Genomic DNA, 18,246 nt, shown 5'->3' with positions numbered 1-18,246 from the left:
GCGAGCCTGGGTGAATAACTGCTTGCTTACTGTAAGAACAGTTCAAACAGATGTGATAGCAAGGCTGATAATTGCATGAATATCTAGGATTGCTCGTTTTGGTTGGGGGCAGCTTAAATTGTGCCCCACTTCCCTGCGAGCTGGTGTTTCCTACAACAGCCTCCCATCCTAGAAGCACACCACTTTTTAGGAGGAAGGAATGTGAATTACAACTGTTGATGCAAATGCCTGTGTTAGCCTGGCTTACTGCGGGATCCAGACTGCTTGGTAGGGCTGATCTGTCCTCATCACTTTCTGCTGTTCCTTTGAGTTATCTGCAAGCTTTATCAGCAATAACTTAACTTTTTTTGGGGTCTCCAAATTTTGAGCTGTGAGATATTGAAACACTCTAAACAATTGCTTGATTCTGTTTTACATGAGTGTTTTTTTTTTTTTTTAATAGTTTAAAAGCAAAGACCCAAGAAAAACTCATGAGCAAACTCATGACCCCTCAGGGTCTTGTTGTAGTACTTGTCACCCAGAAGTTCTGGGTATTACAGCTCTCTTCAGCTGACGTGTATTACCTTCTACCAGCTGCTGGTTTCTGCCCAGCACCTGCCAGCCTTTGGGATGTGAGAGAGAAGCCTCTGGCCTTCTCTAAATTTGTCCTGTTTCCTCCTCTATAAAAGAACAAATTCTGTTAAAACATGAAATTGGGAGCCAGCAGCTGGTCTGCAGCTGTGTGTGGTTTTAAAGGGCAGACTCAGGTGCAGAGGAATCCAGGCACATCTGTCAAGGTGTGAAGCTGCTATGCAGGTTTCAGGGCAACCGGAAGGAATTAAATAATGTTTCATTCAGAAGCTCTGGAAAGGTTTGGGTGGCAGCAAAGCAATGGAGGGTAGTTAGTGAGAAGAATCTCAAACTGAAGTCATGAAGAAAAGATAGTCATATGCCTGCATGCACCTTTTCTTGAAGCCGGAGACCAGAAAGAATGTCTTGCCTGCTTTCTAGGCCAAATATGAGGTGTTTGCAATTACGCCATAGAAAGGCTTACAGTGGGAAGTAAGGGCAGAAGAATGTAGTTAGCATGGGGCTGGAGGTTGAAACATCAAGATAGGAGAAAAGCATGGGGTTTTCAATGCAGAAGTGATGGAAGATGCTTTTGGTGATGCATCAAAAGGCACAAAATGAACACAGGAAAAGGAGAAGGAAAAGTTAAGCAAGTCGTAGTCATGGAATATATTGAAAATGGCTGATGATAGTTCTTTAAATATCCCCTCTGTTAATTCACATGCTAATAATACTTCCTACTTGGGGAAACTGCGGGGAGGGAGAGAAGGTGACCAGGGAGCAAAGATGGCAATCAGCATTATTACTGCTTTTTTTTTTTTCTTTTTTTAAAACTCTTGTATTACTGCATGTTGTATGTGCATCCTTTTCTTCTAGCCTGGATTTATGGAAGGAAGGGCGAAAGAGGGTCTGTGATAGAAGAAGCAGGTACACTGCATTGCTTGTATCTTTTATCATTGCTTTTCTAACTTTGGCAACTGCTATTCTCACTTATAAATTTGATTTATTTTAGAGTTCCTTCTAATAAAATATTCACATGCTGAATCCAAATAGTTCTGCACCTTCACAGCAGTTTTTGTGGTGAGAGCTAGGTAGTTGTAAGTTATTTCAAGTGCTTGATAATGTGTGTATTTTGTCAGTATCCCATTGTACACTTACTGTATGCTTCACGTGAAGTTGTGCAGTAAGGCATGGATTAGGTGTATGTAGCAAGGAAGCAATGCAGTGTATCTGTTAATGAGGAATATAATCCTGCTTTTTATGCAAAGGGAGATTAATGGCAACTCAAAGTTCATTAATGATAACTCACAGGTTGTTACTAAAATAGCTAATAAGCTTTTTTTGATTTATGTTTCAGGCTGGATGGAAGGAAAATCACGCAACATTTATGAATGAACTGAAAAATTTGCAAGCTTCAGGACTAACAACCCTTGGTCAGGCGCTCAGATCATCATTTGACTTGTTAAATCTCAATAGATTAGTGTCTGGAATAGACAACTATGGACAGGTAACAAATCTGTTTGTAGTCTTTATCTTTTTTTATTTTGGTATGCTTTTTGGTGGAGGGATTTTGATGGTTCAGGTTTTATCTTTTTGCTTTTTACAATTTTTTATATATTGTTCTGTTGGATAGCTGTGTGTTACAACTTGAAAAATGGTTCGTTTTTTCTCTGCTGTCACATGCAGCAGAGAAACACATACATTCAGGACACCTGTCCTGAACATACAGTAGAATTTACTAGTATTCTTTTCCTTGTTGAACTACAAAGAAAGCAGTCATACAAATGACCCAGACTGTAGATGCACAGTTGTTGTATGGGAGTATGTATACCGGATGGCAGCGAATCTGCTTTGCAGTTTTGTGCGTGCTGTTTAGTTAATGTCCTGTCTTGCCCTCCCTCACTCTAAAGGGGGCAGTTAAAAGTTCTGTTTGCGCCTCACTGTCATCAAATTTTGAGTTCTTTGTGCTATTACTGATTTATGTACTGCTTTTGTGGGGTACAGGGGGTTGATGCTGTTACTGGAGAAAAAAGTAGTAATTTAAAAAATGTGTTTAGGCAAATAATTGGGGGTGTGCGAGTGCACAGTGTAGCACTATTTAGGTAGCTCTGTATAGCCCCACACCTGTTTTAAGGAAATTATAGGATCGTTTTGAAAGATTGCTCATCTTACTGCTTATTTTATAATGACAAAAGTACAAGTCTGCAATTGAGCATTGCTCTTAGTATTCCTGTGCTTTCATCTCTAGGGAAGGAATCCGTTCTTTCTGGAGCCATCTATTTTAATTACCATCACAGATGGAAACAAACTGACAAATACTGCTGGAGTTCAAGAGGAGGTAAACTTGTATTAGATTCAATCAAATTATGATCTTGTAAGTTGGTACTATGCTGAGAGGAATATCAATTCCATTTTTTTTCCTATGAATAGTACTTCCATTTCATTCATCAACCTATTTTATAGAGAAAAGAAACTGGCTGTGTTGTCATTGCGCAACTGCCAAATTTATAGTCTGTATGGGTTTCTAGACTATAACTTCAGATAAACTAGTGGATAGGAGAGAAAATTAGGTCCTTTAGTTTACAAAGTAATTAGAAAACTTGAGTATTATGTTTTCAGATGACTTGTCAAATACTTAAGAAAGAATATTCTTCAAATCTTCCTTTACTAGCTTCATCTTCCCTTGAACTCTCCTTTGCCTGGAAGTGAACTAACCAAAGAACCATTTCGTTGGGATCAAAGGCTGTTTGCTCTAGTGCTGCGTTTGCCGGGAGCTGCATCTGCTGAACCAGAGCAGCTTGGGAGTGTGCCTACTGATGAATCTGCCATCACACAGATGTGTGAAGTCACAGGAGGTAACAGAACATTACTTGCTCTCATTTACATTTGATATCTGGCTTAAAATATTCTTTTCCTTTGCTTCAACTTTACCTCTTGCTTTTCTCCATTTAAACACCATGTACAGATTAGTCAGGTTGCACGTGAATCTGTATGGTGCTGTTTAAACTTGGTTTCCAGTAGCACAGAAAAACTCTAAAATAAACCACATTCATATTTCAAATCCTCTAGATTTGAGAGGATCTCCTTGATGCACCAGTAGGAGGTGTTGGAGAATTAGATTGTCCTTGCAGAGGTTGGCTTTGCTCAGGCATGAGATTTGTTATTTAAATGTTGAGTGAGTGGGACAGGTATCATTGAGAGGCTAATTCTGCTGCACAGCTAATAAACTAGATATAATTTTAAAAGAATTAATTCTGGAGTTTTTGTTCCTCTATATCTTCATCAGAATTCTTGCTAAATTGTTGTTTGGAAAAACAAACACTGCTTAGGATGGGATGTTAGGAATTGTATTAGAGTTACTAGGTCTGGCGAGTTGAAAGCAGATAAATTATGAATTCCTGTTGAAATCAGAGGTTCTTAAGGACCTTTATAAGCCTAGGCTGGACCAGCCTGATATAGCCTTCAAGGCTTGTTTTACTCATGAGATTTCATGAGATATGAAACATCAGTTTGGTTTTCCTCTGTTGTGTTTGCATTTGAAAAGTACTTTGCATTTTACATCAGCTTTTACTAAGTTTGCTATTATTTCAGGTAAAGTTGAAAGCCTTGACAGTGTGACTTGTTTAACAAAATATCTTCCATAATTAAAGATTGCCTAAAGCTTGCTTTCATATTTTCCCTGTGCAATTCCTCTCTTGTATAGGTCGTTCCTACTGTGTTCGGACACAAAGAATGTTGAATCAGTGTTTAGAGTCTCTAGTTCAAAAAGTCCAAAGTGGAGTCGTTATTAACTTTGAAAAGTCAGGACCAGATCCAGCTCCTATTGGAGAAGGTATAGTAACTATGTTGGTTTTTTTCTTTAGTGCTCAAAAAGAAATGTTTTGTATGCGTGCAGATGTCCTTAAGTGTCTTAAATTTACTTTCTACCTTCTTTTCACTGTAATGTACAGGATGCATCAGAGGTTTAATGTGTTCCAAAAAGGTGATTAAGCATATATAAGTCTTACATGCTTCAGTGATAGAGCTCTGATATCTCTTTAAATACCCCAAATCATTGTGGATGTTCTCTGAGTTGCATGCATGTGTTTGTTTAGTCTTCTCATTGCTGAATTTTTACCAGTGTTAGTTTAATCCTCAGTAAGTTGAATGATGCTGTGTGTTTGTGTGGATGATCTTTTTTACCTGCTTGCCTAGCTTTCCAGTCACTTTTTTCTCACCTCTGAGGGAAGCAACAAGGGGAATGAGTATTTGCAGGAAATGGTAGAGTTTGCATTCCAGTGCTGTCAAAACTTGCTTTTTAATTAATTAAATTCAGGACTAGTGTATTTAAGTCCTTAAACATCTCTAATACAATTTTTTAGTTTCTGGGCATTTTCATTCTGCTGATTGATCACAAAACAATTAGTTTAAATTAAATGTTCTTAGCTGCAAGTAAAAAATATGTGCAAAGAACAAGGAATTATTTTGCTAGCTGCAAGTAAAGTGCATAATAAGGAAAAAGAATATGTACTCTTAACGTGGAACAGTTTTTCAGATTTGCAGAATTTCATGACTGAAAGGAAGGACAGAGGGACAGAGACAGAACTTAGCAGTTCATGTTTAGAAAATGAGGATGTTCCTGGAATGTCAGAAGCTTAATAGCTTTTAGGCTCCTCTGAGCATCCTAGCACAGTCAGTTTTATCCCTGCTTTCATTTTTATTTACCTTTCTTGCCTTATATATTTTTTCTTCCTCCTTTTGCTTATATAAATGTCATTTTCTTGGAAGTATGCTTAAGGCTTGCCTCTAATGCAGTGCAGGCTGGCACCTCAGCAAAGCCCCTGGTCCCTTTGGTCCAAATGTTCAGCTATATGGCAAAACAGCTGGTGGAATTGTTTTTTATCTTTTGTCACATTTACATGATGACACACTGTGGATATGAGTGCAGAGAAATGTTGAGAGTTTCCATCTTTACGTGAATCAAGTTCTAAACTAGAGATAAATTTGATGGGACTTACCAAAGCTATAAAGATCACTGTGTATATAATGCAGAGAACTCTACCGAAAGGCGTTTTGTGTAGTATTGGCTAGCTTTCTCTAAAGCAGGGCAAACTAGTAGTGTAAAATGTTAATAAAAGAAAAAAGATTCTTTAAACGGGTGATCTCTGCTGTGCCATTTGCTTTGAAGAACAGTGTTCCGAAGCCAGTTCTGAAATTCTGTATTGCTATAAACCTGCTTTCTGCTCAGTATGAAGGGGAGTATATGCTGGTGCATACAGTGAACTGGTAGAGAACAGTGCTCTTTCCAGTAGACAGCAGGGTTTGTGAACTGTGACATTCTTATTAATGTGACAAAAGCTGCTCCTTCAAGATGCATCTGACATTTCCACAAAATTTTTCTCCACTTTCAGTTTCCACTAGTAGCAGCATCCCTCAGTGAGTCTTGCATCCCTTGTAGAGAGACTGTAAATGCAAGTGATCAGTCTTAAAAGTGCCGCAAAGCTAAAAATCATAGACTTGCTATTATATATCAGATCCATGTCAAAGTACTGACCTTAAGCAGATAGCTTTTTCCACAGTATGTGAGTATGCCTTGCTGTGCTTATTATCTAACTGCTGTGCCACAGAAGCAGGATGGTAGATGTGGGCAAATATTACCATTGTTTCTCAGATGATGCTGTTTTGCACTTTGATACTTAGCTTTTTTAGCCACTGATGTAAAGATCTGTATGTATGTGTTTGAAAAAATTGTAATGCAGCACCTTTTTGGTTGCTAATATAGAAATTTTGCTGGGAGGCAAATGCACGTCATGTTGTTTGTTTTTTGTTGTTGTTGTTATCTTGCTTTGTTTAAATTTTAGATGGACTTGTTGATTCATCCAGGCCCATCAATTCATTTGCTTCTCAACCGTGGCATAGTTGTCATAAGCTTATTTATGTACGGCCTAACCCTAAAACTGGTGTTCCTGTTGGACATTGGCCAATTCCAGAATCTTTTTGGCCTGATCAGAATTCACCAACACTGGTAAGTAAAATAAGAACTGAAAAAAGAATTCTATGTCTAATTAAACTGACTGAAAATGAATAATAAAGTAATCTTTGACTCTCTCTGTTTAGGAGTACTATCTAATTTTGCTTAAAAGGAGTAGTTCAAGCTATTGTAACACAGAATGGTATAATCTAATGTAGATATTGTATGCTGTGATACTTTTTGGATCTGAAAAGCTTACTGCCATATATCTGGTTAGCTAGTTTGGTAAACAGTTTTTACAGTTCAATTTTATAAGCTTTTAAAGTAGTTCTTATACCACAAACTACAGTGAGCCTTTTAAATTTTAATCAGAAGCTTAATAGAAAGTATTCAGATGGAACAAGGAGGATTTATTTTTATTCAGGAGGATAGAAAATCCACTGTGTGTCTCTGTTTAGCAGTACTTCATATATGGACTCTTCTTTCACTAGCAGGAAGAATTAAAACTGTAAGGAAAGATTTGCATCATTCAGAAAATGAGGAAAGAACAGCATTCATTTCTCCCTTTCCTTCTGAAATGGTCATGCTTTTAGCATTTCTTACTAGCCTTTCTAAATATTTCTCTCCTGTTGGGCATATTCTGTTTCTGCACTTTGCAAATGCGCAAGGTACTCTTCCCTGCCACCCCTTTCTCCCCACCATGATTCAAGAGGAAAAAACTCAAACTCAGCAGGGAATATCTTGAAATATTCTTAATGAAGTGTGCACAGTTTCACACGTATAGTTCTGTGAGCATCAAGCTGGGAAGCAATGCTGATAGTTTTCATTTGTCATATTATGGATTGACTGACAAGGAGGCTTTTAAATATAAAGAAAAATAGTTAAATATTAGTCCTGTTTTCCTCTTAGTGGGAAGAATGTGTGTGCCAGTGTTGTTGGTTTTTTTTTTTTTTTTGTTAATTTAGAGAAATATTTAGTTAATTAGTCTATATCACATTGTAGGAGCTTATACCATATTTTTGTTTTTAAAGAAAATTATGAAAACAGAATTTAGGCTTACAGGATTGTAAAATGTAAGCTTATGAGTCTGTCTGTCTCTTTCCTTTTTTTTTTTTTTTAATAAAGAGGGTTGACTTGTTCGCTGTTAATACCAGACAATTGATCTGTTACGTTTTTTCCTTTCCTTTTAGCCTCCACGCACAGCTCACCCTGTTGTGAGGTTCTCCTGTGTTGATTGTGAACCAATGGTAATAGACAAGCTTCCTTTTGACAAGTATGAGCTTGAACCTTCACCTTTAACACAATACATCTTGGAACGAAAGTCTCCCCATACCTGCTGGCAGGTATTTGACCTTTATTTGATTCTAGAAATGTAATGGGTATCATAAAGTAGCAGTACCTTAGACTTTGTACGCCTCCGGAACAAGGGTCTGATGCCAGACTCTGTGGCTGATGAGAAGAAACACGTCATGGTGTCAGTTACCTCCTTTCTAATAGAATTATCAGAAGCTAGAATGAGCCTTCTCTCTGTAGGCTTTATAAGTTCATTTAATTCTGTTTCTAGGTCCATCGCGTTTTGGTAAGAAATGTGTCCCCCAGGTTCCATTTTTGGCTAAATTGGAATTCTCTTGCAGGCTTCCATTTGTTTATAGGAAGAACTAGCACTAGTTTCCATCATACCTGTAGATATTGATTAGGTAACAATTTCCACTAGGTGGTTGAAACTAACAGGAACAGAACGGGAGCTGTTACCTTGTTGACTAGACTGGCGACTAGCTTGGCCTTGAAGGTGTCAAAGTTCTGTTGCTGAAATCCTTTGCCACATGCTCCTTTGGTGGTTTTGGACAAGTGAATTTGTTTCTGCATCGTCTATAAAACAAAGCTTGTAATTCCCTTCTCTGTGGTGTTCCTGTAAAGGATAGCTCAATATGTACACGAGGAGTTTGGTTAGTGTGATCTGGAAAGGGTTTATGAAATATGTGTCTCTTTATTTTTAGTTCCATCCCACCTCCAGTAAATACTAAAACTTATCTGCAAATATAACAACCATTTTTAGAAGCAAAATTGAAGTTACTTTTAACAAGTTAATCGCAAAAATGAATGCATTCATAAATATGTTATTTGCCCAAGTCCTCCAAACAATCTTAGTTCTTTAAATTTCTCTGTTTTTCAAAAATGGCTTTTATTTTCCCAGCTGCATATCAGACCCTCATAAACTAGAGAAATAAGCTAATTATCATAGACAGCATTTAATAAACCTGGTTCCTTATGCCTCAAGTGAAAAATCCCTGGAAAAAAACAGAGGAAAAAAATTTCCTTTTTACTCGAAGGTTTGTTTTCTTACAAAAATTATTTGTGGTTAAATATGGATTATTTTGGCTGTCCCAATAAGAATATGTACCGTGTTCATCCTGTTGAAATCCTTGTTTGCAATTAGAATGCTTTTTTCAAGGTTAATACTCCTATGCATAGTTTAAAAAAAAAAAGTGAAAATCAACAAAGTTGACACTTGATATAATTAAGAGAAGTTTCTTGAATATGTATGTGTTATGTTTAATTTGTATGTTTAAAAAGTTCTAGTTTTTTTGATATATCAATTTTGTAAATTTTGGTCCTACTATTTTATATACAAATCAGAGGACTAATTTTTTAAATTGGTTGTTTTTTGTAATACCTTCAACAGATGTCCCTTTAACCTGTTTTAAATAGTTAGAAAGCTATTCAGAGCATCACTTAAAGATAGGCTCACTAAAGATTATACTGTGAAGAGCACTTCCACACTGGGGATATGCTAAATGTTGCATGTCTGAGTTTTATGACTGAGGAATATAAGTGCATGCTCACTTTGCTGTGTGCAACCTCCAACTTGGCTGTTCTTGATAATCTGTTGTCTTAATGGAGTTGGATTCAGATTGATTTTAATTTTAAATGTGCTCTGTGCTTAATATTCTCTGTGTTCTTACAATGCAGTGATAACTTTTATTCTTTGTCAGGTATTTGTGAGTAGCAGTGGAAAATACAGCGAACTTGGCCATCCGTTCGGGTATTTAAAAGCAAGCACTACTTTAACCTGTGTAAACCTCTTTGTGATGCCTTACAACTATCCTGTTTTACTTCCATTGTTAGGTAGGTAATAAATTTACATTGGTCTGCTGATATAACTACTTCAAAATGAAATAAAAACAGTAACGGTTAGTGTTCTGCCGTAGTTTCAGACATTATAAAATAATGGAGATCAGAGAGTAGAGAATGTTGCAAACTCTTTAATATCATTTGGGAGGAGAGGATTTTCATACCCCCTCTCCCTTTTTTTCTCTCCAGCAGAGGAGGAGAGCTACCTGCTTCCAGTGCATGTTTGATGCTGTTCACCTCCTAGACACGTAGCCTCTTCCTTAACCTGGAGTAAGCTTCAACCTCCATTCTTTTCCCTCATTTAGGGTGTGGTGTATCCAGGTTTTGTAGTTGCTCTTGCAGCAGCTTATTTTTGACTGGAAGATCAGATGCAGGGTTTCTTATGGGTGTTGGGAAAAGGGAAATTCCCTGACGCAGTTCAGAACAGTAAAGAGAAACAGAGCAATGAAACAACCCACATTTCTTCTCTACTCAAAGGACCAATGTTTTTCATTCCCACAATGATCTTGCTTTCTGCAGGAAAGACAGTATAAAAAGGTGCTGTGTGAATAGGTGCTACAATAATTGTGCCTGTGAGGATTCTGGTTCCTGTGGCAAAAAGATAACTGCAGAGAGAATAGGTTCCTGGGTGCTACTAAGCCTTTTATCTGTAGATGCTGTAGGGCTTTTTTGTTTTTTGTGGGTGTGCTTCGTGATACAGAAGAACAGTGAAGATGTAAGGGAAGTAACGTTGACTCTCACTATATCTTACACAAGACTTGCATTCAGTTCTAGGAAAAACAGTTCAGGAATGGTTTTTCACAATCCTGGTCATAACTGAAAAGAAAATTTATGCTTGTTGGTAATGTGAATTTGTCTTGTATAATCATCCACACAGCCTAATAATTGTGCTAAAGTATGCAAGTAGGATACTTTTAGACTAAATTATGATTTCTGTGAGCCTGCTGCTGAGTTAGTGCTGCAGATCTACTAGTCAGTCATCTTTGATATCAAATGAATTTCCCTATTCATTTTGGTGTGCTTTTGATGCTGACATTTGCCGTTCTGCCATGTCTTTCCTGGCAATCCATGTCCTCCCCCTGCCTTTTTTGCAGGGGTGTAAAGGTTGTCTTGCTTTATGGACAAAGGCACCTCTTCAATATTTGTAGTGCTGTTCTGCAGTTCACTCACTGGTATCCCACATCTGAAATTTCTGAAGTCTGTTTAAAGGAGAGTGTGAAGCTTCCATGTTGTTTGAGTTGTAAACTGAATCTTTTCTCCAGTATAGAAATACGATGTATTCTATATTATTAGCGCAGACAGATACGCAAAGGGTTACATTCAGATCTTTTTTCCAGGACTTTCTTATCCTTGGTCTTTAAGGCATGGTAGGATTAAATTCTGTAGAATACACATGAAATCTAAAAGCAGGTCTGGCCCCTTTTCTACTTACCAGTGCAGAAAATGGCTAAAACTATAAGCTTGATGCGTACCAGTAGTGGATACTGATGTCTCGGTCAAGGACTGATTTGAGTGTATAAAACCAATCTTTCACTGCTCTCACCCAGATTAAAAAGGATGCGAGAACTTCCCAAATGCAGGAGAGGAGAAACCTGCTCTATCCAACCACTGCCACCCATACCGTTGCATCAACAAGGGTCTAGTGGCTCCTGCCCTAATGGTAGAATATTGTATTTGAAGACCGGGACTTATCCTGGGATAGTACCATGGATAATATTTTTCCCTTCCTTCTGTTGAAGGAATAAACCAAAAACACCCTACAACTGTATCACTTGTACTGTACAGTACTTCTGAACCATTCTGTGAATGTTCAGCTCTCTTACCAAGTGGCTTACATGTGTTCAAGCATTATAAGAAAATAGCAAGATGCTTAAGCAATTATTTCCTGCATTTCTATATTCCTTCTGCATTCCTGAGCAGGGGGAGTTTTAATCCTATTTTTGGAAAATAATGGAAGAGACAGCCCTAAAATACAGACAGGATAGACATGCATAAGGAAGCTTTCAGATGATGCTTGAGTGAGCTGAAACAAGCTGTAGTGGTCTATGACTGAAGGATGTAAATTGTACTGCATCCTATAGATCTAGTGATTTATTTCTCAGTTTCTGCAAGAGTGGATTTGGGAATGCTATAGCATGTAACGTAATGGATCTGCTCTTAGAAACCGAAGCTTTGTAAGGAGCCACTTAATGTGGCTGTTCATAAAGCAGTGAAGCTACACAGTTGACTGTTATCCTGACCCAGGCCCTGTGGGGGAGAGGTTGGCTGACAAAGCTCTGGTGTCTAGCTCTTTTACAGAGGTAAGACAGATCATGTGGAATGTGCTATTGCAGCTAAACTGCTCCTCCTCTTTCAGCTGCTGAGGAAGCTTAGAGAGCCATCATGACTTGTTTGTGGTAGTGGCGTGCTTTGAGAACTGAGGAGACAGAGGTGCAGGGTGGTGGGTGGTGTGGATTTTTTTTTTTTTTTTTTTTTTTTTGATCAGTGTGAGAGGCAATAAACTTCTAAAGATGGAGCTTTTTGCAGATGAATGATGATGTACTTTGATGCTGAGTATGTGGCTCAGGGATTAGAGAAATTTCTTCTTGAAGGACTTTTGCCTTTGATATTAGCAAAGTCATTATACTTTAAGATATTTTTCTGTTTGAAAACAATTGTACAGCCAGATTCATAAAGCAGAAGTCAAGTGAGGGGTTAGAGGTGGAACTTAGCAAAGACGAGTATGCTCCTGAGTGCTGCTGCCTTTCCTAAGAAGTTTTCTTGACTGATCTTCCTAGTTGCATTAGTGAAAGGGCAGGCACTGAGAGACAGAGGGAGGACTTATTCCCTGGCAGTTTCAGCAGAAGCAGTGGTGAAACAGCAATGATGCAAATACCATGAGGTGGTTAATATCCTTTCTCCATGGGACTAAATATGCAGAAGGACGAGCATTTAGAAGATGTCTCCCCATGAAGTACTGCAACATGGACAGCTTCCTTGATGCTTTTATAGGCTCCTGGAGAGAGTCTGTAAATAATGATTTTATATTTTGGAAACCAAGGACTGTCTGTCTCACAAATGTGGACATAATCTGATGTTGCACTGAGGGAGGGGGGACCAAATATTTTGTACCAGTGGAAGAAGAGCTACCCTCTTGGTAGCTGGATGCTGTTTTACCTTGTAGGTCCTCATTTTTGGCTAGACTGTCTGCAGGAAAGGCTATTACTTTCCCTGAATGTAAAATGATGAGTCTCTACTGCTTAAAATGAAGGACCTTATCTATTAGTGTAGAGGCATGGGAAAACTCAGGGAATTATAGAAATTGGCAGGGAATAGTGTTGTACTTGTTTAGGTGGAATTTAATGTGGGTGGTGATTTAAAGAAAAGGGGAGGCGGTTAAGTTTTAACTTTGGGTTACATGATGCAAACTATTGTTTTGAACTGGACTGTTGTCACATGAGCTACTTTTGTAATCAGGCTCCAACTAAACTATTAAGCTTGCCTGTTTTTTTTGCCTGTTTACTAAGATTGAGAGTACATCAGACCCCCTAAGGTGGTACAGAATATTAAAGATACATATTAGTATCTAGTTTGTCACAATCTGATGGGTTATGGGTAAAGACTATTTGTGGTGCACGCAGATTAAATTAACTGATCTGTCTGTAGTTTTACTTATGTTCTCTTGAATTGTTACAGCTTGTGGCTCTTTCCTAATGGCTTCTGATACCATCTTCCACATTATCCAGTGCTTTTAGCTCCTTTTGAGTCTAGTAGACGTGAAAAGAATTTTATATTAAATGATTTTTGGAGTATGCAGAGAGTAGCATCTGGAAATCAATAGGTTGGTTTAAAGCTACTCTAAGAAAGGATTCTTTCAATGCTTTTGTATTTTATTTACAAAGGTCTTGGATTTAATCTACACAAGAAATAGTTAACTGAGTTATCAGTTGTTTGCTTACTTACATAAATGCTCGCATGCAGCCCAGAGTACAGTGGGAAAAAGTACATTTCAAGTGCCTGTGTTGCAATCTGCTGAAAAGTGTGTCTATCTTGAAGTCTTGCAACAGAGGCAGGTAAGATGTTGATGGTGATGTTTTCCTTAAAACTGTGGCTGCGTTTACCATCATGACCTTCTTCCTTTTAGAAGGTAGGAGTTCCTGTAGTGAGTTCATGTTGCTGGGAGGCTCTCGTTGTAAATAGGATGGATCTTTGCTGAAGTTCTGCCTACACTTCAGAACTTCTTTGTCTGGATAGCAAAGATCAGAGAGGGGCTTCTGCGGCTGACTTCCCAGGCCACAGCCGTGCTTTGGATCAAGGGTTATGGCTAGCTGAACCAATATGTATTGTGAACATCTGTGCCTAAGAATGGCTGTGCTGTCAAACTTACGGGGTTGTATCAGTGTAAAAAATCAGACAGTAATGAATGACTGATATGGCGCCTGAGGTTTAAGCTATAATCATAACCAATTTACAGACTTTAAAATATTAGCACATATTATAACAACATTTTGCAGGGTTTTAATGTTTTTCATTGAATTTTGGGAGAGAGTTGTATAGTTTAACTTCCGTTTTGCTGCAAAAAGCTAATAGGCTTATAAGATAAGAATGGATATTATTTTGCATTTGCAATAGGTCAGAATATTATCACAGGTTCTTTTGGATAATAGCACTAAGCATGTGGTATATTGAGATATAAAATGGAGTTCTAACTTGTGCTCTCAAGCTCCACCCCACTTCCTTCAGGCTAGGAAGGAGAATAATTAGAGCAGCTGTAGAGTAGTTTTTGTATGTGATATGGAATTCATTTAGATTGGAAAATACCTGTAATTAAGTGTGGTTTGACGATGAGAACTTGGAAAATCCTATCTTAACATCTGTTCTATTTATGCAGAATACTATGCAAGTCAAATTTTCTTCTCCAAATATATCTTCCTGAAAGCTGAGTCTGGAGAAAACAATTTCATTTCTGCATCTGCCTTCCTCACACCCTCTTCTGTGCATCTCCCTGTCTCTTGCAGCTCTCCCCAGTTAATTTTTGGAGGTCCCTTTTTCCAGTCCTGTATATATTTCTGCTAGTCTCCCTTTGCCAGCATATTACAAGCCTACTAAGAAGAAACTTGATCTCAACTGATAGATTATAATCTCAAAAGATAAATTGCAGGATGCCGTGTTCCCTTCTGATGTTTGGAGATCACTGGTACAGTTGGTCATGTACACAGCGAATAGGTATATGGTCCAAGGCAGTGACTCCTGAACAGCGGTATGCACATGCACAGCTCTAGTGGGAGCAAGGTGTTTCCAAAACAGTATCCAAAGGAAATAATGTGTCTGGTTGCCCTTTTTGTAAATGGCATCAAACAGTTTGTGTAGCTGATTACCGTCTCTTGTCTGCATCCATGGGAGAATTTGCTACTCTAGCAAGAGGCGGGCAGTGGGGCTGGAGGCATAGCCCTTCTGTGCCGGGGCAGCTGCCGCTGTTGTCAGTGGAGTCCAGCAAAGCTTACCATAAGGATTCCCTGCTCTGATTTTTTTTTTTTCTTTTCCTCCCCTCCGATACCTAATGATATTTTTATTGGAAGCCAGGATTGAATTCATCATACAGGTTGAACAAAAGGAAGCTGTGTTGAAAATGGAAATCGAACCAAATGAATGTCGTTTGGTTTAATCAGATGCAGAGAGTCCCTGATGATGCAAAAGAGAGCTGAGGGAGGTAAAACCCTCTAGCAGGTGGATCTTTTGCACCTTCCATGTTACTAGTAGTTGTGTGCAGTATTTACGATTCTGGCATACATTGAAAGTTTATTATAATGAGGAGTCTGGCATACCTTGGAAGTTTGCCTGTAATGAGGAATCGTTCGAGTACCTACTGCAGCTAGGACTGAGGATTCAAAATTCTTCAAACCTAAGTTTAAGGACAGCTTTTGTGGGGAAGCCCCGTTGGGAGATGGGGGAGTGGGAAGAAAAGGGGGGAAACTTGGCACCTTGGATTTTGAATAATGGTAATGGTCTGGGACTAGATAAATGAAACCTTGTTCTGTTGTTTTCCTTGTTGCAGATGATTTGTTTAAGGTTCACAAACTTAAACCAAATCTGAAGTGGCGACAGGCTTTTGACAACTACTTAAAAACAATGCCTCCTTACTACTTACTGGTATGTTTCTTTTCTCATTTCTTGTTCCTGGGTATAATGATGGCTAGTGCAACCAGAGTCCTGCGCACTATACCTCTTTCTAGTAAATTTTGCTAACATAATTATGATGAAATTTTAAGTAGCAAACATTTTGCTTTGCAGAGGTATGTAGATTAGGTCTAACATATTTAAGAAATACCTTTAATTATATTTAGCAATATAACTATATTAAGATATTTAACATGTTTTCAGTTCATTAAATATTTAATAAGCTTTGATTTTAATATACTTTAGATTTTTCAGAGAAACCAAATTTGGCATTATTTTTGTAGCGTGGTAAGGAAAGTGCAGATTTGCTTAGTATTAATATGGGTGGACTGCCAGAACTTGGGAGGCTGATGCTAAGAGAACTGGCTGGGCCGGATAAAGGGTGGGGGGAGGCACTGTGTCACCTTCTACATGTAGCTTGGACAATGCACCTCAATACGGACTTGCATCATCCCGGCTATTCTGGTACCGAGCCTTTGAGTGGAAATTGCCAGTGGCACCACAGTGTGTGGTGTCTTGGTAATGTGGCATATTGTCCATTGCAAGCTAGTTAGACTACCAAACTCATGTCACATGTTATTTGAATAGACTTGAATTTTAGTTGCCAAAAGTGGAAAAGCTAGAGCACTAATCCATGTGCCTTAGCTTCCTGTAATTGATCTTATAAATTTTTTTTTTAAAGACTTACTCTCTTACTATTGTGTATTTTGTTTTCCTTATAGCCATTAAAGAAAGCCCTAAGGATGATGGGAGCTCCAAATCTGATATCAGATAATTTAGATTGTGGACTTAGTTACAGTGTTATCTCTTACCTTAAAAAACTCAGCCAACAGGTAGTATTGATAAAACCTTTGCAATTAGAAGTGCGTTGATTATTTAGTTTGTGGTAATCTCATTATGAAGCAGTTAATCCCTGTGGGAGTTCATATGGGTGTACAGCATATGTTATAATTGAAGACTGGTGAGCATTTCCACTGCAAATACGGATGAATCCAGATTGGTTCTGGAGCCAGTAATTGTGCCTTCTGTAAGTGGTGGAGGGGAGTGAGAAGGAGACCTCTTCCGCTACATTTTAAACACCTACTAGACCTTTAAACTCCAGAGATTATCAGTAATTGGATTTGTGGCTGCTCTTGCCAGTATTCATCACAGCTTAAGTCAGAGGCGTGTTCCCAGTTTCATGTTTATTTTTATGGGTGACTTGGCAGTGTGTACATTCTAAAAAAGTATACCTTCTTTTCCAGGGGGAATAAGGTCCTAGTTTCGGTTTTATATCGGAGCTTCTTGCTTCCTTCAGGTCAAATCCATTGTATGTGTTAAATGTGACCTGATGGGAAATAGTCGTGCATATCTTTTTTCTTTCTCAAGAATGCGTTTTCAGGTATAACTGTCTGAAAGCCATGCCTCCTTAGCATGAGTGGTTCTGGAACAGCAGTTCAATATCTAGAATTCTACTGTAGTCGGTGGGGAAGCAGTGCAGCCTTTAAAAATTACAAAGAAAAAAAAATCCTCCGCCTTAAAGAATGCACAAAATACAAATGCTCAAAAAGCCTCTGACATGACTGAGCATCTGTTGGACATAAAACTTCCTGTGGTATTTTGGTAGCTTAATGATATGCAAATTTTTATTACTTATCTGCTATGTAGAGTCAGAATGGCTTGAGATGGCTACTGTGGTGTTCACAGACATTCTCAGTGCATGAAACAGTTTAAATGTGTTGCATGCATTATAAGTTCCCATATAGGGGCATGCAGTTCCAGAGTTCTGGTGTCCTCCTGCTGTCCTTAAATTCAGATTTTCCCATAGATGTTGAAGCAAACCCTGCAGAGGATGAGATCTGGGGGAAGTGGGTTGCAATCAGTGTGTGGGTTTTTTTGTTTTGTTTTGTTTTCTTGGTTTTTGGTTGGTTTTTTGAAGGGATTGCAAGTGGGTGGAAATCTTATATTGAATATACTTAACCATAAATACAGTCTTATGGATGGACACATACACTTGTTAACCAGTACAACTATTTGTAGCTATAATAAGAAGTTTGTGCTGATTGGAGAAGTAATGTTTTAGAAACTCACTGATAAAGCAAACTTCATGTAGGTTCTACTACGTGTCTTTCTTATCTTTTTGCAAGCATAGTGCATCTTAGTTCTTGGGTTGTTTCAAAAATTAAATCTGAAATGATGTTACTGTATCTGAATAATACTGTTGCTTTAGATGCTACTTTTAAAGTAATCTAAGGCATCCCACCTTCAGTTAGTTTTTTTCTTTAAAGATGAGTCTTCAGGGGCACAAAAAGAAATTTACAGACGTTGCAGCAAAATTGGCAATATTCACAGACCTGCTACCGGCCATATAAAATTAGATACACTAGCCGAATATTTTTTCCGTGAGATAGCACATCAGGGTTTTTTCTTCTTTAGAATCTAGCATGTCCCTGGATAGGTAGTTCTCTCATTTCTTGAGT

General features: G+C 38.2%; 1 protein-coding gene across 4 annotated transcripts in view; it reads left to right on the top strand.

Annotated features, from left to right (window-relative positions):
- LOC112989677 (integrator complex subunit 6-like) overlaps window positions 1–18,246 on the top strand; it is a 44,305-nt gene that overhangs the window by 19,274 nt on the left and 6,785 nt on the right. For 3 of the 4 annotated variants that reach the window (XR_010391079.1, XR_010391078.1, XM_064518321.1), the window contains exons 3-11: window positions 1,907–2,056; window positions 2,798–2,887; window positions 3,221–3,404; window positions 4,253–4,381; window positions 6,390–6,553; window positions 7,690–7,842; window positions 9,493–9,625; window positions 15,666–15,760; window positions 16,510–16,620. Coding sequence is in view for 2 of the 4 variants with exons in the window: in XM_064518321.1 (XP_064374391.1) it covers window positions 1,907–2,056; window positions 2,798–2,887; window positions 3,221–3,404; window positions 4,253–4,381; window positions 6,390–6,553; window positions 7,690–7,842; window positions 9,493–9,625; window positions 15,666–15,760; window positions 16,510–16,620 (1,209 nt within the window). In the remaining 2 variants the exon portion in view is untranslated. The remainder of the gene's footprint in view (window positions 1–1,906; window positions 2,057–2,797; window positions 2,888–3,220; window positions 3,405–4,252; window positions 4,382–6,389; window positions 6,554–7,689; window positions 7,843–9,492; window positions 9,626–15,665; window positions 15,761–16,509; window positions 16,621–18,246) is intronic. The other variant, XM_064518322.1, reaches the window with a different exon arrangement.

The sequence above is a fragment of the Dromaius novaehollandiae genome, chromosome 11, assembly GCF_036370855.1.
Source record: "Dromaius novaehollandiae isolate bDroNov1 chromosome 11, bDroNov1.hap1, whole genome shotgun sequence".
Lineage (NCBI taxonomy): Eukaryota > Metazoa > Chordata > Aves > Casuariiformes > Dromaiidae > Dromaius > Dromaius novaehollandiae.
Note: the sequence above shows the minus strand (reverse complement) of the source record. Positions and strands in the feature narration are given on the sequence as shown.